Below are 26452 nucleotides of genomic sequence, written 5' to 3'. Positions count from 1 at the left end.
TACACATATCAGCTCTCACAAACCTGTCGCTGTGTTGTGTATGTGGAATATTTTTGGAATATCTGTCCGTCGGGCTGTGTTCTCCAGTTCACATAATAATCCCCTTTGCTTTAAACCACTTTCTTTATCTGTAAAATCCAATGAAACCTCAGTTAGTAGGCTATATCATACCAGGTTTGAATTTCTTTATTTTACAACTGAGATATTTAAAAAATTAAAATCATTTGTGATCCAAGTAATTATAAGTATTTATTTAAATATTTCAACATTTTTATTTAATTACGAGTAATTTGGCTCTACAAAAAAATCCAACTTGCATCATATGACTTGGTTAAAGAAGGCATGATGTAGTCAAGTGGACAGCAGGGGGCAGTAAAGCAATCCTAAAAGGCTTCTTTTTGGTCATTTTCTGTTGGTCTTTTTTAAGAACATGCCTTGCTGGAGTTTCCAAAGATGGCTTTCTTTATCTCACCTTTTCCAAAAGGTCCTTCTTAAAATTTATGTCGTTGACATCAAAGCCAGTCTTAGCTGAAACCTCAATCCTCACCACACCTCTTCTCACAAATTCTGTGAAATGAAATGCAGCCAAATGGTTGACCGATACAACATATATTTATTTATTTATTTGCCAGGAAGTCTATAAATGATCTTACTGATGCACATGACTCCTGCGTGGAGTCCGTCCAAACAACTGCTCACACCCCATCCGGTAAACGGACAGTCTTGCACTTTTAACTCAGTTCCTGTACATGCGACATTGTCCATCCATACTGGCCCAACAGATGGTCCCACATACGCCATTGGCACTGGGGCTTCACCGCATCCCAGCTCTCGACACAAAACTGTAGCATCTTCCAGACCCCAACCGGTGTTACACACTGACCCCCAATGGTGATCATAAAGAACCTGAAGTCTGCCATCACACGGATTGGGGCCATCAACCAGCTTTGTAACTGCGAATATTGGTATCACATACAGTATAACCGCTTTCAGACACTGAATCGTATTATTATGAGATCTTTAGTTGTATAAACAATGATATCAGCCTACTTTGACAGGAGACTCCAGCATCTTGTATGTGGCTGCACGTACTTGTTCCTAATTCCTTTGATAGACAATGTTTTACTGTTGGCTCATCCCCGAAACAACTCACATCATCCAGCCACACGGGTCCTGAACCCTGTCCGAAAAAAGCACCGGGCCATGCTGTTACAGGAGTCCCACAATCCATGTGTTTACACACCACTGAAGCATCTATTAAATCCCAGCCAGCATCACAGACTGTTCCCCACTGACCATTATAAAACACTTCTACTCTTCCAGAACATACGTTGTCTCCATTTACCAGTTGAATATCTAAAGTAAAGTGAATGAAAATAATCAGCAAAGTTGGATTCCGCAGATGGCACAAGAGTACGTTCACAAAACATGATGCACAGAGAACAGCATCATACTTTAGACTTTAAATAGTTGTAATACTTAAAAAAAAAATGTAATTGTCTGTATGCAGTCATAAAAAATCTAATTTAATCTATGCAATATTAATGGACAACAATTCAAAAATAGTAGTTAGTAAGACTGTATTATTTCTACCTCGACAGATGACTCCAGCATCATTTCCAATGCATGCATCTGCTCCCCAGGTATTTAAATTGCACTCTTTCAGTGATGATTCAGTTCCTGTGCAGTCAGCACTTTCTAACCATATTAATCCCGAACCCGATCCGAAATAAGACCATTTCTTTGCTACAGCATTGCTCGGACATCCCAACTCCCTGCACAACACTGCTGCGTCTGTGGAATCCCAAGAATCTGAACACACGCCTCCCCACTGGCCTTCATGATAAACCTCCACTCGTCCAGAACACTCACCACCACCACCAGTTAACTGGACCACTAATCCAGCACGGGAGAAGAGAAGAAAACATCATTTGCCTTATAAAATACACCATATACATTATGTACACAACAGTTTTAAAACACTTGACTGAAATATTTCTAAAAGATTATATAATGTTATAATAATTGTAATATTTAAATAAAATAATAAACTAAAACAAAATAAAATAAATATTTTTTTGCATTTTAAAGGCGCAGTTCTTGACTAACAGCGGCCACTAGCGTTGTATTATAGATTTGCCACGAATCGCTCAGTCCAAACACGACGGTGGCCACCACAAAAAGATGTCGTTCTCATGTTGACGCAGGGAAGACATTTTGCGGGCATTAGAACGACTGTAGAAAGAGCGATGACTTATGTATTACATAAAATATAAGGTTTGTGGATTTTAAGTTTAAAAAGAAGGATAAAAGTCAGGCAGCTCATAAAAAGTATTAAAAAGTGCTTATCAACTTTGTCAACACAGTATTTAATCATTTAAAAACTACAGTGTTTTTTCCGTTTCCTAAAAAACGTGAATTTCGAAAGGACAGCGACGATATATACAGGATGACTACGTGTTGTCTTTTGAATGATACTGCCACGTGACAGTCATGAACGTTTTTGATCTACCTGTACAGACGATCCCAACATCTTTGTCATGACTGCAGTTCTGGGATTGCCACACCATTGATGGACAGGTCCTCAAACTGGTCTCATCTCCATTGCATTGTGCATTCCTGACCCACACGGGTCCTGTGCCCTGACCAAAAACAGAGCTGTTTTTCATAGCTTTAGCGTTCCAATAGCCCAGTTCTCTGCACACCACCGAAGCATCTAACAGATCCCAGCCATCATCGCACACCGTTCCCCATTCTCCATCATGGAAAACCTCCAGCCTGCCACTGAACGGGCCGTTCACCAACCTAACAATATCTAACATGATAATAGGGTTGGAAATATTTAGATCTGCTCACAGTCCCAAGGTAGATTTCAGTATGTATTTAAATGCGTAGCTCACATTGGCAGATGACGCTAGCATCTTCATCATGCACACAGTTGTGATATCCCCATGCATTGGATATACATTTGATCAGTTTTTGGTCACTCGCAGAACAACTCACATCATCCATCCATATTTGTCCTGTACCTGCTCCAAAAAATGCATAACTCTTTGCCTCTATCACATTGCCACAGCCCACTTCTCGGCACACCATCCCAGCATCTATTAAATCCCAGCCATCATCACACACCGTTCCCCATATCCCATTATGAAGAACCTCCACTCGTCCAGAACAAGAGTCGTAGCCGTTTGCCAACCTCAAAGAAGCTGAAAATTAAAGGCAAATCAAATGCTTAACAGAACAAAAACGTTTTCCTCTTGTGTTCCACGGGAAAAAGAATGTCACACAGGTTGAACTAACCCCTTACAACAATATGTCTTTTTTTTGCTCACATGTACAGATGACTCCAGCATCTTTTGAATGGTCACAGCTCGCCGTTCCCCATGTTGTCGACGCACAGCTCTCCAATGAAGCCTCACTTCCAGCACACTGCACAGCGTCCATCCATATTTGTCCCGAACCTTGACCGAAATGAGCACCAAGCTTCGCCTCTATGACAACACCGCAACCCATTTCTTTACACACCACTGCAGCATCCGACAGATCCCAACCATTATCACACACCGTTCCCCACACACCATCATGCAAAACCTCCACTCGTCCAGAACAAGAGTCGAAGCCGCTCACCAACCTAAGAGAAGCTAAAAACAGGATGAGTTATTGTAAATGTTAAACATGTCCAGTTTCCCATTTATTCAACGTCATTCAAGCTTACGCCAGGCTTGGCACACGACTCCTGCGTCATTCTGATGCGTACAGGCCTGTTGAAGCCACTGGCAGTTCATCAAGGAGGATTCAGAGCCCAAACAAGTCACGTTACTCCGCCATATATCTCCTAAACCTTCTCCAAAAAAAGCACCCGTCTTTGCTTCTATAGCAGGCCCACAGCCGGCCTCATAACACACCACCGCAGCGTCTGGTAGACCCCATCCGCTGTCACACACCGTGCCCCAAAGTCCATTAAACTGAACCTCCACCCGACCAGAACAAGAGTCCACGCCGTTCACCAACCTCACAAGAGCTTCCGCTTCAGGTCCTTTTTGGAAATCTGTGCAAATTTACAGGATTTAAACACAACATACTCCAACAAAACACTTCATATTCACACCAGCGATTCAGTAGCTCTATTAAAGGTGCGTGTATGTCTCTGTGCTGGTGTTTCTTCTTACCCGACAGGAGAACAAAAAGCCATAAGCAATACATCGTGATGCCTGAAAAAAAGTGTTTCTGTTCAGCGGTCATGCAGGTTGATAAACCATCATAACATCAGAGGCATGTTGTGGTTTCATGTGTAGTCATTTTTAATGTATTTACGGTAAATTGTTGAAGTTGTTCAATTTCAATTCAATTCCAGTTCTGTGTGTCTGTGTGTTTATAACACTATATAATGGCAAACAAAACCACCCACATCATAACAACATATTTACATATCAAGCACAGTTTATAATAAACAATTCAGCAAACTAAAGCCAGTGATTCATCATAAAAAAATTGTACCTGGTAAAATGTCACTCCGTGTCTGCATCTTTGCCTTCAAGATGGCGTGGGATTATTTTAAGGAAGTGAAATGGGGATTTTATTGATTTAGGATTTCCCTCCCTTCTTGGCTCCGCCTCTTTCTCGCTGACAGACAAGCATTCGCATCAAGATTTCTGTTTGCATCTGAAAGATTGGTCATCTGTGATACATTGATTAAACATTTCTTGAATGTTAGACCAGCACGTGATGCGTTTAAATTGCCTGGAGAAGACGAGCAAAATTAAAAACCACTTGTGTACAGTTTACATCAAATTACACAATCAAATTCCTTTTACATTTTTTCCACTACTGTATAAAATGAATTTATAAAACAATTCCACTACAGTCTTTTCAAATTCAGTCTATTTTTTGTGTATAAAAACTAGTGGACAAATAGTTGCAAAGGATTTTTTTTAAGCAAGAATAGTTCTTCTCTCTTCATCCCGTGTACCGGTAAACAAACAAGGAACGCTTCATTCAAACATTGTGCAGACTTTTCCTTAAAATTACTGTCTGCATATTTCAAGAGCTGAAATAAGTGATTGTGTGTGCTACTGCAGAATCGGACAATGTTTGTTAACCAAATGTGGACGTCTCGGAGAGTATGTCTATACACTTGGTTCACTCTTTAAAAAAAAACTTAGCTCTGTATACTGTGGTGGGCTATATGAGACCAGTTTTTTTATTGCACTAATGCTTTTTGTTGTCCTTATGTTGTTCCAGTTGCTTCCATTGTTTCCCTCATCTGTAAGTCGCTTTAGATAAACGCGTCTGCTAAATGACTAAATGTAAATGTTATACATACACAGCACTTTCAATCCCACAGACTCGATATAAGGATGAAGAGACAACAGGGTTGAACGCATTTGCCTGTTTTCACGATGCATTTCACGAGACTTGATTTGATTTCACAAAACTTTCCATCGGCTGATGTCTAACATTTAAATCCCCTTTCCACAGGGAAAAATGCAAAAGCTGCTGCATATTCACATGTTCGAATAAACCACAATAGAGGTTTCATTATTTGCATTAACTTTATTATCCGCACTTTGAAAGCAGCTAATGAGATTAGACTAATATACTTATTATCAGATAACAATGCAATAAATGTTTACTTGTGTGTGTGGTGTCATATAAATCATTAAATATCACTTATTTCAAGACAATTTGACAACAGAACCAAAATAACTCCCACCATTGTTTTATTTGCAGGCAAAAACCCGCAACATCTCCGGCTTGCGTCACAAGCGCATTTAGATAGAAGCTACTGCAATTGCACACTAGAAGTCTTAGTTCTGCAACATTTTGCTTCTCGTGTTATATTTGACTGCACAGAATTTGTAAATACTGTGAGTATTCTCTCCAATCTACAACACTTCAACACATGACACATAAACATGACCTCTGACTACCTCTATAAGCAGCTAACCCTAACTTGTTGTCTCGTGAATTGTCAGCACACATTCAGCTAAAGATGCAAGACTTTAGAAAATGAGAACTGGATTCTCACCTTAAATCTGAGGTCTTACACAAATTGGAGTCTGATTGAATTTGAAACAAATTCCAATGTGTTTTACGTAGTGTGAGAAAAAGGTGGGATCACCAACTTTATTCATCCAGTCAAAGAAACACTCTTATATAACCTACCCTCATATAACCCAAACTATAAAACACTATTGATCACAGCACACTCCTACATAGACTCGAAAATTACGTCGGCATTAAGGGAATAGCTTTGAAATGGTTTAAATCTTATTTATCCGACCGTTTTCAATTTGTAGCAATAAACAATGAGGTGTCACACAAATCGCAAGTCTAGTACGGTGTACCACAGGGCTCAGTCTTAGGGCCTCTGCTCTTCACATTATACATGTTACCTCTAGGAGATATAATAAAGCGACACAAAGTTAGCTTTCACTGTAATGCTGATGATACTCAACTTTATATTTCCTTGAAGCCTCATGAAACACAGCAGTTCCATCGAATAATGGAATGCATAGGCGATATAAAAAACTGGATGAGTAACAACTTTTCATTACTGAACTCGGACAAAACAGAAGTGTTACTAATTGGACCGAAAACTGCCATACGTAACAACCAAGAATACTGCTTAACTATTGATGGATGTTTTATAAACCCTCGTCGTCAGCAAAGAATCTTGGCGTTCTATTTAATAGTAATCTGTCATTTGAGAGCCATGTCGTTAACACCTGTAAAATTGCGTTTTTCCATTTAAAAAATATATCTAAACTATGTCATATGCTGTCACTGTCAGATGCAGAGAAGTTAATTCATGCATTCATGACACCAAGACTAGATTACTGTAATGCACTGTTAGGTGGTTGCCCTGCAGGCTTAAAACTGGTCCAAAACGAGGCAGCTCGAGTTCTTACACGTACAAAAAAGTATGAGCATATTGGCCCGGTTCTGTCAACCTTGCACTGGTTACCTATAAAGCATCGCATTAACTTTAAAATCTTGCTTATTACCTATAAAGCCCTACATGGTTTAGCTCCTCAGTACTTGAATGAACTCCTCTTGTATTACAGTCCTTCATGTGCATTACGCTGTCAGGCGTCCTGTCAGATGGTAATACCTAGAATTTCAAAATCAAGTGCAGGTGGGAGATCCTTCTCCTATCTAGCGCCTAAACTTTGGAACAGTCTTCCCTGCACTGTCCGGGAGGCAGACACACTCTGTCAGTTTAAATCTAGACTAAAGACGCATATTTTTAATCTTGCATACACTACTCTTCCATAATATAAATCCTCTGAGGGTTTAGGCTGCATTAGTTAGATCAACCGGAACCAGGAACACTTCCAACAACAACTGATGTTACATCAAAGAGTGCAGAACAGTACTCTACTCTCAGATGTCTTGTCTCATTGTTCCAAGGTACCACAGCGGGCAGGATGCAGTTCATGGCCTGACCTGATGGTAGAGCGAAGAATGGGAAGTGGCGACCTGACAAGAGCTGAGATGATAGAGCTGGATAAAGAAAGAAGTGGCGACTTGACACGTCTTTACTACAAAATTTCAAATGCTATTAGATTATTAATGATAATCTTAAATCTATAATTTACCTTATTACTAAGTTTATTTATTTTTATTTAGCCTTGTTGTGCAAGGCTAAATAAAGCTGGGAGCTGGAATCCCCTGGTTGGGCCTGGGTTCTCCTGGTTTTTTTTTCTCCATTGGAGTTTTGGGTTCCTCGCCACCGTTTGCATACTGTTTTGCACTATTTGCCTGGCCGGGGGGGTTGCTTTAGAATTAGAATTTTAAAGTTTTACTTCATTAATATTGCATATAGGAATTTATAGTCTGTTTAATATTTGACCTGTGTTTCACTCTCCTTTATCTTAAATGTGTGCTTTTCACTGTGCGTGTGCGTGCGTGCGTGTGTGTGTGTGCGCATTTGTTTGTGTGTCTATGTCTATGTGTGTTAGTACGTGTGCATATTGTGTGTGTGGAGTGTTTTGTATGTGGGTGTGTCTGTCTTCTGTGTTTCTCTCTCCTTTATCTTAAATGTGTGCATTTCACTGTGCCTGTGTGTGTGCGTCCGTGTGTCTGCGCATCCGTGTGTGTGCGCATTTGTTTGTGTGTCTATGTCTATGTGTGATACGTGTGCATATTGTGTGTGTGGAGTGTTTTGTATGTGGGTATGTCTGTCTTCTGTGTTTTCACCTTTTTTTTGCATGTATAACTTTAAATGTTTAGCTTATAGTCAATATGTCTCACGTAGAGCTGTTTTGTAACAATGAAAATTGTAAAAAGCGCTATATAAATAAAGTTGACTTGACTTCACTTGATATAGAAGGCTATTCCTCGTAAACAACAAATATTACTTAGAATGCAATTTGCAATGCACATTTCCACAGTATATTACGGTTTAAATGGAAAATAGTATGTGACTATTTTGTAAGGCACTTTCTTAAACAAGACTTTCTTAAAAAATATATGCCTTCAGAAGAGGTTTCAATGGTTAAGACAGTTCAGTCAAGTGACCCAACATTATTGAACGGTAGTGTATTAAACTAGTTCACTTCAAAATGAAAATTCTGTCATCTCACCTTTTTGTCATTTCAAATATGGCTTTCTTTCTTCTGAAGAATCCAAAAGAAGATATTTTGAAGAATTTTGGCAACCAAAAACCGTTGGTCCCCATTCCCTTCTATTGTATGGACACAAAATCACTGCCAGTCAATGGGGACCAACAGTTTTCTGTTACCAACATGATTTAAAATGTCTTCTTTTGTGTCCTGCAGAAGAAAGAAAGTCATATAGGTTTGACATGACAAAAGAAAATGATTTTTCATTTTGGGGTGAACTGCTGCACATTCATAAATCGAGAATATCTCTCTTTTGATTTATTATATTTTGCAGTCTTTTGATGACTCATTGATGATGATAATAAATCATCAATTTAATGGTAAAATGCACACCTACGTGTATTTTTATTTGGATTTAAGCCAGTGCTCTGGTCGTATTGTGGCTTTGGGTGTGGCCTAAATAGAACAAATATAAAGCTGTTACAAAACTGTCAAACTGTGAACAATTCCTAAAAAATAAAACAAGATGGCATTACGTTAAACCATTTTTTTATATTAAAAAATTCTAATGTATGTATGTTTTCGTGAGTTGTATTTGTTTGTACGCCTTACATATTCTGTAATAAAAAGATGATATTAAATATACATAAAAACGTATGTAACTTAATGGGGGAGTCATGCAAACAGAATTGAGCATATTTGGGTGATTTTTTACAATGCATTTCACAAGCCTTGTTAAAGAATGCACAGAGAGACCTTCAATGGGTGGCTACTTTGAAAAATGTAAAATACAAGATAAGTTTTAATTTGTTTAGAATTTTCTTAGAATAACTTGGGCCACATGCAGGGTTGAATTGTGGCACTCAAAAAAAGTATTTGTGGCATACTGAGCACCTTAACATTGTGGTTATTCTAATGATGATTAGATATTGATAATATTTGATAATATTACAAAACTTTCCATGTCTAATATTCAAATCTCTCATTTTCAGTGGAAAGGGTTTTCCATTGTGTTTGATAAGGACAGTAGACTCATATACTTAGTATACAGTGGATGTTTTGTGTGTGGTTTCAGTAAACCACAGAGTATGTCGGCATTACTTATTCCAAAGATGACAAAAGATGCTCTTTACCCCCGTTGTTTTCTTTCCGTGCCAAAAACGTGCAACATCTCAGGCTTACGTCACACTAGAAGTCTTATACAACATTTTAGTTCACCTGTTATACTAGTCTGCACAGCACAAAGTATGCAAATACTGTAAAAGCAGCACATACTCAGTGCTTAACACATAACACAGCACTCACAATTGTGCAAATATGACAACATCAGAGCACTGTATGTGATAAAGATGATTCAATTGGAAGCACATTGCGAGTGTTTTATACAGCATTTGTCATAGTCTTTCATGGTCCTGTGTTTTCTCTACATGAAAATAAACACCCAAACTTGGCTGAACTAAGCCATATGAGCTCATGCAATGAGCCTGTAAACAAATCCGGCACTTTCATTCAAACAACCTTCAGACAAAGATCGTTTGCATATTTCTTTGACTGAAAAAAGTGTTGAAAAACATCCTCCATGATGCTCAGAACTATACTTCAGGAGGTGCAGATGGTTGGCTGAGTGTACATAACGGCAACAAAAATTATAATATAAATACGTAGGTCTGATTGTAGAGCATCATCCATGAGTTCATCTGACACCAGATGTTTGACACTCACAATGTTTGTGGATTGAGAACATGGTTGTTATTCAGGTTTACAGATATCATTAAGAAATACATCTTAGGTGAATCTTTAAAAATGACTGGAGGTAAGCCTCAGATTTAGCCTCAGACATACTTCAAAATGTGCTATAAGTTTGTTAATCATTTTAACACACACAACTTGGTAGACTTCAAGCGCTCAGTGATAATACATGAATGACCAAACTCACTTCTCTATAATTGAATGTGATGTTACTCAACATAATATGCTTATACTGCCACCTAGTGACATTACATCATCATTCAAACACAGTTTATATTCTGTATATACATAAACTGTGTTTATCTTACATTTTCCATTCGTGTCTCGTAGGTGCACATACATGTGCAGAGGATTCTTGTAATATTTGCATACAGGGCAAAAGAATGTATGGGCGAGTTTTATTCCCCAAGTAATTTAAGAGCATGCATTAGTAATGTTCAACCTTCTTAACATAGCCCACATAAAGGGATCTTCCCACAAACTAAAAAAACACAAACACCAAAAATGTCAAGCAAAACTAGTTTTCCTATTCAAATCTCGCACATAAAATAAGATGCAGTGTTATTCGTTTCAGTTTGGAACCTTTCTGCAGATGCTTTTGTAGATTTGCGTGTCCAAATACAAAAGGACACAATTATCTTATATTATTATAGTTATGTAGGATGCATAGTAAGTGTAAAACATATAATTCCCATCCCTTTGTATAAAGCCAGGTGGAAACAAAGCTCATAGTTTACACATACATACAAATAATATATACATCTCATTCACAGACTATTTCATTTCACGTTTAGTATTTAAAAAGACACTCACCTGTATGAAGTGCAAACAGTAAAGCAGACACAATCACTTTTTTACTATAAATAGTTGTGTTTTCTGTCTGTAGTCACAAGAGACCTGTGAAAACAACATGCTTTAAAACGTAATATTGCATCAAGAATACATGTATATACAGAACATCTAAAGAAACACCGGAAAACATATACTTGTTCTGCATTCACTTAACTAAACACGAACTCTTGACTATGTACAGTTCAGAAACCCTCTTCTATCTTGTTCATCTTTCCTTTGCATCAACTCTTGTCCTGCATGTAAACGGCTTTGTAGAATGCACTTTATGTTGCCTCATTGACATAATGTGAAATGCTTTCTCATTTGTAAGTCGTATTGGATAGAAGTGTCTGCTAAATAAATAAACCTAAATGAATATAATGTATATCATTCACTGTAAAAAGTGAAAGTTTACTGGCCACCTTTCTTAATAACTGTCAGAGCCCTTTTTGAGCCTGAAAACACTGTTGGAACTAAAATGGCTTGTAACTCATTAATTCTTTGGAATACAGACCTACGGTTGGTCTCGTTTGAAAGAAGAAAATTAGCAGATTATTGCGAAGGAAAAAAAATCGCACACAAAAAAATGTTTTCAAGGTATTTTTTTGTAATAAAAATATATATATATATATAAAACATTAATGTTTTTCTTTGATAAAAAAGAAATAAAAAAAATACGGATCAGCTCCAAAATTTCGTAAGTCAAAGTCCCAAGGGTCACCAATTGTTGTATCAAGTTTGGTCATTATACACCAAATTTTGAGGTGTCTGAGTTTTTTTAGCCGCTCTACCACCAAAATCCACTAGGGGGCGCATAGGCTTCCATTGGTTTTAACACTTGATCTGAAATTTGACCACAACAGACATTGAGATGCTTTTTTTTAACTTTTCCAATTAACAGACACAATGAAAAATACAAAAGCACAGAAACAATAACTTTGTATGAAACTATACTTTTGATGCACACTAATTTATGAATCAATAATCATTTATCTATCAATTTCTCTTCCTACATAAATTATTCTTCTATTCTAGAGTCTTAGACCTTTCCAATGATATAATGTTTGTCATGATAAGATAAGAAATTACATGCAAAGTATTGAAGTAAATGTGTTCCGCAGGAGGCATTTATTTTTGATACACACTTGTTATTTATGAATCAATTACACTTCCTACATACTTCCAAATTGGCGTGAGAGCGGAGAGATCCGCGTGCTCGTATTGCATGAATGCGCTCTGGCCTTGTAATAAACGCCATACAAGAGCATCCCAGTAATCTGTACACACAGTTGCCCATCTTCCTCCATGAAGATCCCCAACGCGTCCCGAACAAGAGATTCATGGGACCATTCATCAGTCTGACCGAAGCTAAACATAAATATGTTATTAAAGTTTGTGTTACCTTCTTTCATTATTTACTCATCTGTATGCTCTTGTTTTATCTGTAGGAAAAAAAAACTCATGTAGCTCTTTTACAATGACATGAACACTGTAGAAAATGTGGGATGGCAAATGTGATCTCAGCAAAAAAAAAGACTGTTTTTGCTACCTGAAGATGTTTAATAACAACCAAATGACTTTGCATATTGTTTCAACTTACTCTTTTACATTTGTTTATGGTATTTTTAGTTACGGTAACTGACTGTTTAAAAATTAGCTGAAAAATTTTGAAAATGAAAAGCAAATTTAGGGCAAAAATATTTTTTTACAGTAGACAATTACATCATTAATCACTGTAACTGGAAATGAGTTGCATGAAGATTCTTCAAAATGTCTCCTTTTGTGTTAGCAAACAGTATTAAAGGAATAGTTCACCCCAAAATGAAAATTCTGTTATCATTTACGCAAGCCTAGTCATTTCAAACCAGTATGACAGAACACAAAAGAATGTTGATTATCGAACAATGTCAATACCCAATCACTTATGGAAGCAAAACCAATGCAAGTCAATGGGTATCACCATTGTTCGCTTACCATCGTTCTTCAAAATATATTATTTTGTTTTGGGTGAACTGTCCCTTTAAAATAATTTGGTTTAGAGAAATTCTACAATGACAGAGTTTTTTGTTGCTTTGTTGGTTGAACTTAAACAAATAAGTTACCTGGGTCAACTTGACGAGAAATGTGTTGAGGTAACTAACATTTTTAAGTTAAATTAACTCAGTATTTTAAGGCAATCAGGTAACTTATTTTTTTAAGTTGAACCAACAAAACCAAGAAATAATTTTTTACAGTTTTATTTAAGTTTTTTTTAAATTTAGTTAAGTATTCAACGTGAGCAGTGATCAGAGGCTTAAAACCATTTCATACAAGAATGTTATCGCAAGAGTAGAAAAGCTGTGCGTGTCTTCACACGCTGCTTCTTACCAAGCAGAAGCATGAGGCACAAGGACAACAACACTCATACATTTACCTTTCTTACATTTGGCAGACATTTTTATCCAAAGCAACTTACAGCACATTTAACCTAAAATAGTGCTGTAAGTTGCTTTGTATAAAAATGTAATATAACAAATGAAATTCTAAATGATTAGATTAAACTGCTACACATGAAATTGTGCAAAAAAACATTAATGCATGAATACATTGTTGCCATTTGACAAGCTTTTTCTAGAAGATTTAGTAAGTGTACTTAACTGCAAGACAATTTTATATTGGCTGTCGGCTGTTAGAATGACGTTTAACATTTTACGAATTCACTCAAATAGACACTTTGCTATTTCACATTTATTCCCTTTACATATATGTGTGCTTACTGGGAAAGCAGGATTCATCATACGCTTGATTCCATAGCATTTCCAAAAATATCTGTTGGCACTCCATTGAAAACTTCTTCAACAAGTGAGAAAAATTACAATTCAAAGCAAATGGAAAATATGTCAAATTTGAAGTATGCTACATGAATACACTGGAAAAAAAAACATCATGCCAGCGCTCACAAGACCCTGCACGCTTGAAAGTCCTATTTACTTCAGTACAAGATAAAAAAACGACAGGGTTTTTAAAAACCATTTGAGATCATGCGAGTAAGACTCTGGCTTTTCTCCTGGGAGGAATTGAGAACTCTGATCTAAACCAAGTTTTAGTTGTCATTGAAACGGCAATGTTTCCCAATGTTGTTAATAATATTTTGCACAATATTCTATAAACTAGCATCACCATAATAAACACACAGACACACAATAAAGTCTAAACAGAATTCTCTTTAATTTTACTGCCATACATATCAAGGCCATACGCTTATACTACCACCAGGTGGCATTACACTACAAATATATATATAAAGATTTTTTAATTTGTATGTAGTTATTTCACATTTTCCACTTATTCATTACATGAAAAAAAGCTTACCTACCACATATGTAATGATACATATATATATATAAAGAGTTCATATATTTAATAATAGTTAGGTGGAAACAGTGAAGCAAAAGTGATTGTTAAAAGATTTGCATTAAATTATTACAAGTAGTTGTATGCTTTTTGTCTGACAGTCAAAGGGGGACCTGTGAAAACAACATGTTTTACATTATAATATGAAATCAATAATAAAAACATGTGATACTGTACATCTATCAGTGTATTCAAATTCTCAACACCCTTTAATATGAAATAACTTTTTATAATTCTAAATTTAAATTATTTTCAAGGAAGAGAAAGACAGAGCAACAGCTCTCGGTTTACACACCTGTCATGTTTTTATTTTTTGGAATACCATCCCATTAAGCTGTGTTTTCCAGATTGCAAAATAATTTCCTCTGCTTTTAACCACTTTGTTTATCTGTCAAACAGAAAACCTCAGAGATTAACTGAAAATTAAATAAAACATCATCTAGTAAAAACAGAGAGTAAAATAAGCATAATTGTATATCAATAAATATAAATATATACAGTACATTTATTTAGTAAACCATAATAATATTAATTATTTTATTTTAGCAATAATAATAATAACAATTTATATATTTTAATAAGTTAAATTATTATTATAGGTCCGGTGTCTTATCGTGTCGCCTATTTATTTCTGTCTTGCAAAGAAATCCATTCAGGCTTCTGTTCGCAGGGTGGTACGAGTTATATTATTTTATGCTGATTAATCACCGCTTGTTTGACACAATTGCTAAGATTGCAACACTGGTCTTACTGGGTGGGTGGGTGGGTGGATGAATGAATGAATGAATGAGGCATTTATATAGGGCTTTATTGTGTATTGCTATCCGCCCAAAGCGCTTTACAAACATATGGGGGGAGTCTTACACAACCACCATCAGTGTGCAGCATCAACCTGGATAATGCGACAGCAGCCACAGTACAACGACGCCAGTGCGCTCACCACACACCAGCTATAGGTGGAGAGGAGAGAGAGAGCCAATTCAGTGGAAAGGGCATTATTAGGAGGCCATTGGAGGGAATCTGGCCAGGGCACCGGCCTTTCACCCCTACTCTTTACCAGAAGTGCCATGGTATTTTTAGTGACCAAAGAGAGTCATGTGTTAATGTTTCATCCGAAGGATGGTGCTTTTTTACAGTATGGTGTCCCCTACACTATACTGGGGCATTGGGACCTGTACAGACCACAGGGTGAGCACCCCCTGCTGGTCTCACCAACACCTCTTCCAGCAGCAACCTAGTTTTCCCAGAAGGTCTCCCATCCAGGTACGGACCAGGCTCAACCCTGCTTAGCCACAGTGGGCAACCAGTCTTGGGCTACAGTGTGACATGGCTGCTAGCATGACTGTGTAGTGCGTACAGTCTGACTTGTATGTTTTAGTGCGATCTGCTTTCATGTGTTTCTTTGTCGCAGTGCTGCAAGTTAGCCCCGGCCACTCAGCTACACTTGTAGTGAGACCATTACAAATACCATTGTTAAACTACAATTACTATAGTAAAACCGATGTTACCTCACCTCGTCTAAAATGCTCTTCTTGATTACCGGGTCATTGACATCAATGTCATACTCGACGGAAACGGTAATCTTTACCACATTCTTTCTCACAAACCCTGTGAAATAAAAGGGAATGGTTTATCAAAAGAAAACCCATATATTAAAACGCGAGATTAAACGGCAAGTTTCATAAATGGTCTTACTGATGCAGACAACTCCTGCGTGAAGTCCGTTGGCACAACTGCTCACACCCCATCCGGTAAACGAACAGTCATGTAACAACCATTCTTTTCCTGTACATGCAACATTATCCATCCAAACTGGCCCAACAAACGGACCCATATATGGCACTGGCACTGCAACTTCACCACATCCCAGCTCACTACACAAAACTGTAGCGTCATCCACATCCCAGCCATTGTAACACACTGTACCCCACTGCTGATCATAAAGAACCTGAAGTCTGCCATCACATGGACTCGTACCATTGACCACCTTTATATCTGCGGGAGACATTGGTTTCACATACAGTATAAACTCTGTCAGGCATTTAACTGCATCAAATAGTCATAAAGGATGATTCTATCTTACCTCGACAAATGACCCCAGCATCTTGTTTATGGTTGCACATACTTGTTCCAAGTGCTATGGATGGACATTGTTTCACTGTTAGCTCTTTCCCAGTACATTTTAAATCTTCCATCAACACAGTCCCTGAACCCTGTCCGAAGAAAGCCTCAGACTTTGCTTCTAAAGGTGTCCCACAGCCCATGTTTTTACACACCACTCCAGCGTCTGTTAAATCCCAGCCAGCATCACAGACCGTTCCCCACTTAAAATTATGTAAGACCTCCACTCTACCAGCACATATATGAGCTCCTTCAGCCAGTTTAATATCTAAAAAAGAATGAACAAACTGTTTAAAAGCGGGCTCTGTATGTTTAAAATGTATAACATGGAAAAAATGTTTTTAAGGTTAAGAAACGATCTTACTGTTGCAAACAACTCCTGCGTAACCTTCGCCTACGCAACTGCTCACGCCCCATCCGGTAAACCCACAGCTCCTCAGTGTCAACTCCTTTCCTCTACATGCCACATTATCCATCCATTTTGGCCCATCATATGGACCCACATATGAGGTGACCTCTAAAACTTCACCACAGCCCAGCTCTCGACACAAAACCGTAGCATCTTCCAGACCCCAACCAGTGTGACACACTGACCCCCAGTGCCCGGTATAAAGCACCCGAAGTCTTCCATCACATGGACTGGTACCATCCACCAGCTTTACTTCTGCAAGGGACATTGGTTTCACATGCAGTATAAACTCCATCAGGTACTAAACTGTATCGTATCATTATTAGTCATAAAGGACGAATTGATCTCACCTCGACAGACGACTCCAGCATCGTCTCTATGGGTGCATGTGCTTGTTCTTAATCCATTTGATGGACACTGTATCACTGATGTCTCATTCCCAGTACAGCCTACATCTTCTAGGAACACGGATCCTGAACCCTGTCCGAAATAAGCCCCGATCGTTGCTTCTACAGGAGTCCCGCAACCCATGTTTTTACACACCACTCCAGCGTCTGTTAAATCCCAGCCAGCATCACAGACCGTTCCCCACTCATCGTTGTCTAAGACCTCCACTCTTCCAGAACACTGACTAGTAGTATCTGCCAGTTTAAGATCTATAAGATGGTGGAAGAAACCGTAAGTAGATATCAAGGTGCGGACAAATCTTTGCAAAGAACGCGTTGCCGTTTAGGGCTTATATACTGGATAGACTGAACTTCGAGTCAAACATTCTAAGCAGTCACATAAGAGGTTGAGTAGTGATTGACAAAGTAAAAAATCCCACCTCGACAGATGACTCCAGCATCATGTGTATGATCACAGTTGTGCGATCCCCATCCGAAAAATACACAATCCTTCAGTGACGACTCAGTCCCTGTACACTGAACGTCGTCCATCCATATTGTTCCCGTACCGGGTCCAAAGTAAGAAAATCTTTTTGCTTCCGCATGGGATGGACATCCCAGTTCTCTACACACCACTGCTGCATCAAGAGCATCCCAGACATCCATACAGACAGTTCCCCATGTTCCATAATGAAGAACCTCCACTCGACCAGAACAAGAGTAGGGGCCGTTCACCAACCTGACGGGAGCTACAAATAAATAAGGGACATGTTATTAAAAATGCTCAAATTCCTTTCAAAATATGTCATTCACCCTAAAGCCATTTTTTTCTGTCAAAAACAAAAAGAGACTTTTCATCAAACTCTTCATCATACAATGATTCAAGGACTTTTATCTCACGGTTACAGATGACTCCAGCATCTTTTGCATGGCTGCAGGTACTTGTCCCCACTGTTTTTGATGGACAATATTTCAACGTTGACTCAGTCCCGGTACATCTCACATCAGCCAGCCACACGGGTCCTACACCCTGTCCGAAGAAAGCTCCGGTCGTCGCGGTTTTAGGAGTCCCAAAACCCATGTGTTTACACACGACTGCAGCGTCTGTTAAATCCCAGCCATCATCACAAACGGTTCCCCACTGACCATTATATAAGACCTCCACTCTTCCAGAACACGGATTAGTTGTATTCATCAGTTTAACATCTAAAGGAAAGACAAAAGCATAAGTAGATGTCCAAAAGCAGGAAATTCTGTTCTATGTACATTAAGCTGTCAGTTTTCAGTGGGATCACATTTAGTGGGTTGCTTTCACAAACGGAGTGAGAAAATTAGTGCATGTCCTTAAAGAGGAAGTTAAAAAAGATCTCACTCTTGCAAACAGCTCCAGCGTAAAGTCCGTTGCCACAACTGCTCACGCCCCATCCTGTAAACGGACAGCTCCGCACTGACGCCTCCTTTCCTGTACATCCAAGATAATCCATCCATTTTGACTCAAGATATGAACCTGAATATGAGGTTGCCTGTAAAGCTTCACCACAGCCCAGCTCTCGACACAAAACCGTGGCATCTTCAAGACCCCAGTTAGTGTGACAAACTGAACCCCATTGACCATTATAAAGCACCTGAACTCTTCCATCACATGGACCGGTACCATCCACCAGTTTTACTTCTGCAGGAAATATTAGTTTCACATATGAGCTCTTTCAGGCATTGAACTGTATTATTAGAAGATCTTTAGTTTTAATTGATCATTTCAACCTACGGCGACAGGTGACTCCAACATCTTGTTCATGGCTGCATGTACTTGTTCCTAAAGCCTTTGATGGACAATTTTTCACTGATGACTCAGTCCCAGTACATCTCAAATCATCCATCCACAAGGGTCCTGAACCCTCTCCGAAGAAAGCTCCAGGCTTTACTTCTATAGGGAGCCCACAACCTACTTGTTTACACACCACTGTAGCATCTTTAAAATCATAGCCATCATCACAGACCGTTCCCCACAGATTGTTGTGTAAGACCTCCACTCTTCCAGAACACTGGTTACCCCCATTTACCAGTTTTACATCTAAAAGAGTGAACAGAACCATAAGTAGACGTTCAAAATCAGAATCCTCTCTGCTATTTTGTCTCATAAGCTGTCAGTATAAAATAATGTCAAAAGAATCACATTTGATGGATTTTTATGTTATGTATGCAGCATTGTACAGGTCAATGTTTTGTCTAATTTTCAACCACGTTTGCCTCTGGTATCCCGGTTGAAGAGATTTCAGCCGTCTGTTGTATGCTTGAATGATGCCACTTGAAACACCATTTTCTAAACAAATTCAGGGTGAGGGAACATTTGGTTCTTCTGACCTCTGTGGTTGCATATGCATTCTTAGTTTGAATAAGACATTACTATATACTTACATTAAGGTATCATTTTTATGAATAGTTATTGCAGATCACTAACTATCTAACAAATGTTTACGACTCCATCATGAGAGAAAAGCTTTGAGTCAGTTTTTTTAAATAACAGCTTTTAGTTGACAAACTTTCATGTTTTTATTTACATAAATTCTTTCTCATCAAGCTGAGGTCTTCAGTTTACAAAATAAAGTAGATCAAGGTTATGGTTTTGAGTGGCAATGTATGTCATTAAAGAGAAATTTAGTTTAGCCACTATTGTGTATAAGTTTGTTAATTGGGTGGCACTTGGTCAAATCCAAAAATTCGGTATTATTTGATTTTTGGTCTAAGCAAATGTTAAACTTTGAGCAAATACAGGCGTAAAGAGTCAGACCTACAGTAGTAAATATCATTTGAAGTAAACATTTGGCATGTGAAAATAAAACTGATACTGGGGCCTTTTTAGTTTTAAATGTGAAATACTTGAATGACGAGCCTTATTTAATAAAAAAACATTCTATGTTTAAAAAGTTTTAGGAATGATCTTACTGTGGCAAACAACTCCTGCGTAAAGTCCATCCCCGCAACTGCTCACACCCCATCCGGTAAACGGACAGCTCCGCAGTGTCGACTCCGTTCCTGTACATGCCACATTATCCATCCATTTTGGCCCGTGAACTGTTGCAGAATACGAGGATGTTTCTATAACTTCACCACAGCCCAGCTCCAGACACAAAACCCTGGCGTCTAGCAGACCCCAACCAGTGTGACACACAGGACCCCACTGACCATTATAAAGCACCTGAACTCTGCCATCACATAGACCGGTCCCATCCACCAGCTTTACATCTGCAGAACACATTGTTTCCACATACAGCATAAACATTTTCAGGCATTGCATTTAATTATTATGAGATCTTTAGTCATCAACTAGACTTTCAATTTACCACGACAGATAACTCCAGCATCTTGGGTATGGGTGCAGTTGGCTGCTCCTAATCCGTTTGATGGACATTGTGTCACTGATGTCTCATTTCCAGTACAGCTCACATCTTCCATCCACACAGATCCTGAACCCTGACCATAATAAGCTCCGATCTTTGCTGCTAAAGGAGTCCCGCAAGCCATGTTTTTACACACCACTGAAGCGTCTCTTAAATCCCAGCCAGCATCACAGACCGTTCCCCACTGATCATTATGTAAGACCTCCACTCTTCCAGAACACAGACTGCCTGAATTTACCAGCCTAACATCTAAAAGAGGGTAGACATGACCGTAAATAGATTTCAAAAAGTCATTAGTGCAATTTCTTTTCTACAAATCTATTTAGCATAATTAAGTGTTAAATAATACCAAATACAGATATATAAACATTATATAAAGTCTAGTCTTGCAAGTTTTGATGGTTTTAACATGACATAACAGAACATTCTTAATTGAGGGAATACTACCACTGTATCTATCCCACCTCGACAGAAAACTCCAGCATCATGTGTATGATCACAGTTGTGTGATCCCCATCCATAAAACCTGCAGTCCTTTAGTGACGACTCAGTCCCTGTACACTGAACGTCGTCCATCCATATATTTCCCGTACCGGGTCCAAAGTAGGAATATTTGACTGCTTCAGAATTTGTCGGACATCCCAGTTCTTTACACACCACTGTAGCGTCAAGAGCATCCCAGATATCTGAACACACGGTTCCCCATACACCGTTATGATAAACCTCCACTCGTCCAGAACAAGAGTCGGGGCCGTTCACCAGCCTGACCGCAGCTAAACAGAAATAAGGGACATAAAAATGATGAAACGTTTTTAAAATATTTCAAATTTATTCACCCTAATGTTGTTTCCAAAATGCTGTTATTTTATCGGTAAAACGCAAAAAGAAACTTTATGTAACTCTCCTCCAAACAATGACAAACCAATGCGGCATTGTTAAAATATGTGATGGCGAACGAGATCCCTCTAAAACATGCTGGGTTACTTCATCCCAACATTGGGTCAGAAAAGGATAAACCCAGCCGTTGGGTTATAAAATTACCCATGCTGGGTTGTTTCAAACCAAAATTCTGGGTTGTTTTAAACCATTTTAACCCAACTGTGGGGTTTGTCCATATTTGACCCAACGATGGGTTGAAATAACCCAGAATTTTTTATTTTATTTTCTGTGATTGACAACCAACAATCAAGTCATATATTACTGTCAATGCAAGAGTTGCATGAAGATTCTTCAAAAGATTCCTCGTTTTTTTATGTGTGTAAGCAAACAGGTTTAGAATGATACAGATTAGAGCAAATAAATAATGACACACTTAATGTTTCAGGTGAACAACATGTAAAAATAATTCAAGGATTTTTAGCTCACGTTGACAGATGACTCCAGCGATATTTTTATGGGTGCAGTTGCTTGTTCCTAAAGCCTTTGATGGACAGTTTTTCACTGATGACTCAGTCCCGGTACATCTCAAATCATCCAGCCACACGGGTCCCGAACCCTCTCCGAAGAAAGCTCCAGGCTTTACTGCTACAGGAGGCCCGCATCCCACGGTTTTACACACGACTGCAGCATCTGTTAAATCCCAGCCAGCACTACACACTGTTCCCCACTGACCATAATATAAGACCTCCACTCTTCCAGAACACTGGTTAGTTCCATTCACCAGTTTAACACCTAAAGGAGAATAAAAACATGAATAGATGTTAAAGAGCAGGAAACTAAATCATGTCTGTGGAATCTCATTTTGATGGGTCGGTTTCACAAACACAGTCAAAGAGCGAGAAAATTTGCAATTCAAACAACATGGAAGAAATGTTTTAAAATGTCTACTTTTTGCTCCTACTCTTGAGACGGCATTGTACAGGTCAATGTTTCGCCTTTGTCTCCATCCTGTTTTCAGGAGATTTCGAGATTTCAGCCCTTCTATTGTGCGTTTGAACTATGCCACATTGGGGTCTTAACCCGGACCTCTGTGGTTATTTATTGCATAGGGATGTAACAATATAATCCATATCGTTCTATCGCAACAGCAAAATTGTCTCAAGATTATCGTGGTCACATGACTGTTTTAAGCGATAGGTCTTCCGGGCCTAACATAGAGAAGGTTCGAAACAAAAATAAATGCTACCTTTGTCGCAATTATTTTGTTTTATAAAAGGGATTTTTAGGTCATTTGACCCATCTCATACTATAACTCACACCTCTAAGCAACAGCAACGATCAGTGGAATAAGAAAAGAAGATGCTTATGGCATGTTTCCAAGTCATCATTTGTTACTCTAAACATAGCAATAGATACCGTACCGCAGACGCAATACCGAGGTATTATCGTACAGTGAGATTTTGATATTGTTACATCCCTAATACTGCTTGGATTCTTAGTTTAAATATTGAAATATTACAGACTTTAAAATAAATAATATTACCCATTTTAAAACTTCATATTTAATTCATTAAACATATTCTGAGTTAGGTGTGATTTAGCGAGGACGTTTCAGAAATGATCTTACTGTTGCAAACGGCTCCTGCATAAAGTCCGTCCCCACAACTGCTCACACCCCATCCGGTAAACGGGCATTTCCGCAGTGTCGACTCCGTTCCTGTACATTCAAGATAATCCATCCATTTGTTCCCATACACTGGACCCGAATATGAGGTTGCCTGTATAAGTTTCCCACAGCCCAGCTCTCGACACAAAACCGTGGCATCATCCAGACCCCAGTTAGTGTGACACACAGCACCCCACTGACCACTGTAAGACACCTGAACTCTGCCATCACATGGACCGGTACCACCCACCAGCTTTTCATCTGCAGGAAATACATTTCCACATACAGCATAAGCTCTTTCAGGCGTTGCGCCGTATTATTATGAGATCTTTAGTTATAAATAATGACTTCAACCTACCTCTACAGGAGACTCCAGCATCTTGGGTATGGCTGCAGTTGGCTGTTCCTAATCGCTTTGCTGGACACTGGGTCACTTTTGACTCATTCCCAGCACAGCTCACATCTTCCATCCACACGGACCCCGAACCCTGACCGAAATAAGCCCCGGTCCTTACTACTGCAGGAGTCCCGCAACCCATGTCTTCACACACCACTGTAGCGTCTGATACATCCCAGCCATTATCACACACAGTTCCCCACTGACCGTTATGTAAGACCTCCACTCTTCCAGCACACCACTTAAGTCCATTTGCCAGTCTAACATCTAAGAACGGGCAAAACCATAAGGAGATGTGAATGTGTCATTCTTGCAATTTCTTGTATAAATCCTTTTGCATAATCCTTAATAGAGACAAGATACGTCCAAATACTTTACATATTTATATACAGACATTTGGAGAGACTGCTGTACCATTATTTATCGCTTGCTTAAACGCTTTCGGCCAGACTACTTTTGTATGCATTTACAAGTATCTAAAGCAAAACATTGTGTCCCCCCACCTCGACAGATGACTCCAGCATCAAGCGTGTGATCACAGCTGTGCGATCCCCATCCATAAAACGCACAGCTCCTTAGTGTGGATTCACTCCCTGTACACTGAACATCATCCATCCATATATTTCCCGAACCAGATCCAAAGTAGGAGTATTTGACTGCTTCGGCACCGGTTGGACATCCCAGTTCTTTACACACCACCGTAGCATCAAGAGCATCCCAGAGATCTGAACACACGGTTCCCCATACGCCGTTATGATAAACCTCCACTCGTCCAGAACAAGAGTCGGGGCCGTTCACCAACCTGACCGCAGCTAAACAGAAATACAGGAAAAAATCATGTATGCTGTCGTTTCATTTCTGTTTTTGGGTGAACAACATGCAATGAGGATTTTTAGCTCACGTATACAGACGACTCCAGCATCTTTCGCATGGCTACAGCTCGGTATGTCCCATCTCGTGGACGAACAGCTCACCAATGAAGCCTCGGCACCAGAACATTGTGCCGCATCCATCCATACTTTTCCGGAACCTTGACCAAAATAAGCACCAAGCTTCGCCTCTACAGCACCTGGACAGTCCAGCTCTCCACACACCACCGCAGCATCCGACAGATCCCAGCCATTATCACACACCGTTCCCCACTGACCATGATAATTAATCTCAACTCGTCCAGAACAAGACTTGTCACCGTTCACCATCCTAACAGAGATCGATCCTAGTAATAAACAGGGTCAGAGATTAGAAATGCTCATTGCTTACATTCAGTATTTAGCTCCCGTTTACCTTGACAAGTGACTCCAGCGTCTTCAGTGTGTCCACAGTTTTGTACTCCCCAACCCGGGTGTCCACAGTTAAGCAGTGTGAACTCACTGCCAACACAACCTACATCATCCATCCATATTTGCCCTGAACCTTGTCCAAAATAAGCAGCCATATTCACTTCTACAGCAGTTCCACAGCCCATCTGTCTACACACCACTGTTGCATCTGATATATCCCACAGGTCATCACACACCGTTCCCCAAATTCCATTATAATAAACCTCAACTCGTCCAGCACAAGAGTTGGAACCGTTCACCAACGTCACAGAAGCTTCGACTTGAGGTCCTTTTCCAAAATCTGCGCGTACATGGAGGACACGTCAAACACACAATATAATAAATATGAATTCAAAGCAGTTAAATACAGTAAATAAATAATAATACAAAGAGTAGAATGTGGCAAAATTATGAAATGGCTGCGCTTGAGATCCAAAATCTTTGTGTATTTACAGGACATGTCAAGCGAAGTCATGCGTACATTTTCATTGACAAACTGTGATTCTAATAGTATTCTACAAGAGCAGTGACCAGATGCTCAACACCATTTATAAACAAAACGGCATGTTTCTTCTTACCAAGCAAGAGAACCAGGCACAAGGACAACAACATGATGCCTGCAGAAAAAAATCAAAAACATTTAAACAATTGGTCTGATACATTTGAATAATCCTTTATATTGTTCTTTTGACGTTTAGAAGAAATTTTCTGAATAGAAACAGAATACCGTCATCACTTTTACATTTATTAAAAAATTGTGCATTAGTTACTAAAGTAGCCTATCTATTAAATTATCCAACATATTAATTTATTACAGGGGAAAAGAACAGAAAAGAGAAGGAAGTGAAAGAGATAAAAGAATTTAAGGCAAACAAAATGAACCACATCAGTGTTCATTCTACGAAATGTCAGTAAAATAAAGCCATTCACAAATCTTTAACCTTGTAAAATGTCAGTCCTGTTCTGCACCTTCTTTGTCCTTGCACGAGTCAAGGAGACGTCAATATGTTTTCTTTGGGCTAAGAAATACCTGCTCTCTCTGCTCCTCCTCTAAAAATGACTCCGCAGACAATGCAAAAACCCGTCTGCTAAATGTGTAAATGTAAAGATTAACAAAGTAGACTACATATTTTATCTGCATGCACTACTAGCACCACTAACAGTCCATAACTAGAAAAAATACTCTCATTGAATTTTTTGTTAGTGATTAATTTACTCTAATCCAAGATGTTTATGTTTCACATGTTTATGTCTAGATGTATGTTTCCCAGACATGTACTTACATGTGTTTTCTGGATTCATCATTTTGTGCTCAAAGCCAAACGTGCCTCACA

General features: G+C 38.9%; 1 protein-coding gene across 1 annotated transcript; it reads right to left on the bottom strand.

Annotated features, from left to right (window-relative positions):
• Nucleotides 1-24: 24 nt before the first annotated feature.
• LOC130547482 (scavenger receptor cysteine-rich type 1 protein M160-like) lies at nucleotides 25-25730 on the bottom strand. The gene is made up of 30 exons (XM_057323446.1): nucleotides 25697-25730; nucleotides 25084-25419; nucleotides 24650-25015; nucleotides 24303-24617; nucleotides 23761-24066; nucleotides 23364-23663; nucleotides 22223-22528; nucleotides 21322-21630; nucleotides 20801-21106; nucleotides 20403-20702; nucleotides 19221-19530; nucleotides 18832-19160; nucleotides 18360-18665; nucleotides 17900-18208; nucleotides 17424-17729; nucleotides 17029-17328; nucleotides 16627-16932; nucleotides 16239-16538; nucleotides 16057-16151; nucleotides 14844-14931; nucleotides 4173-4214; nucleotides 3719-4051; nucleotides 3336-3644; nucleotides 2901-3209; nucleotides 2513-2815; nucleotides 1594-1896; nucleotides 1051-1356; nucleotides 654-953; nucleotides 473-567; nucleotides 25-128 (listed from the first exon to the last, which is right to left on the bottom strand). Exons 1-30 carry the CDS (start codon nucleotides 25728-25730, stop codon nucleotides 111-113), a joined length of 7845 nt encoding a protein of 2614 aa, XP_057179429.1. The 3' UTR covers nucleotides 25-110.
• Nucleotides 25731-26452: the final 722 nt, after the last annotated feature.

The sequence above is a fragment of the Triplophysa rosa genome, linkage group LG24 (genome assembly GCF_024868665.1).
Source record: "Triplophysa rosa linkage group LG24, Trosa_1v2, whole genome shotgun sequence".
Taxonomy (NCBI): domain Eukaryota; kingdom Metazoa; phylum Chordata; class Actinopteri; order Cypriniformes; family Nemacheilidae; genus Triplophysa; species Triplophysa rosa.
Note: the sequence above shows the minus strand (reverse complement) of the source record. Positions and strands in the feature narration are given on the sequence as shown.

Excerpts from the sequence above, each read along its gene's own strand:
- LOC130547482 (XM_057323446.1), bottom strand. The coding sequence starts at position 25,730 with ATGTTGTTGTCCTTGTGCCTGGTTCTCTTGCTTG. Across the intron at positions 21,631-22,222 it reads CGCTGGAGTCATCTGTCAAC|CTGCGGTCAGGCTGGTGAAC; the intron begins GTGAGCTAAAAA and ends ATTTCTGTTTAG. Across the intron at positions 16,539-16,626 it reads TGCTGGGGTCATTTGTCGAG|ATATAAAGGTGGTCAATGGT; the intron begins GTAAGATAGAAT and ends TGTCTCCCGCAG.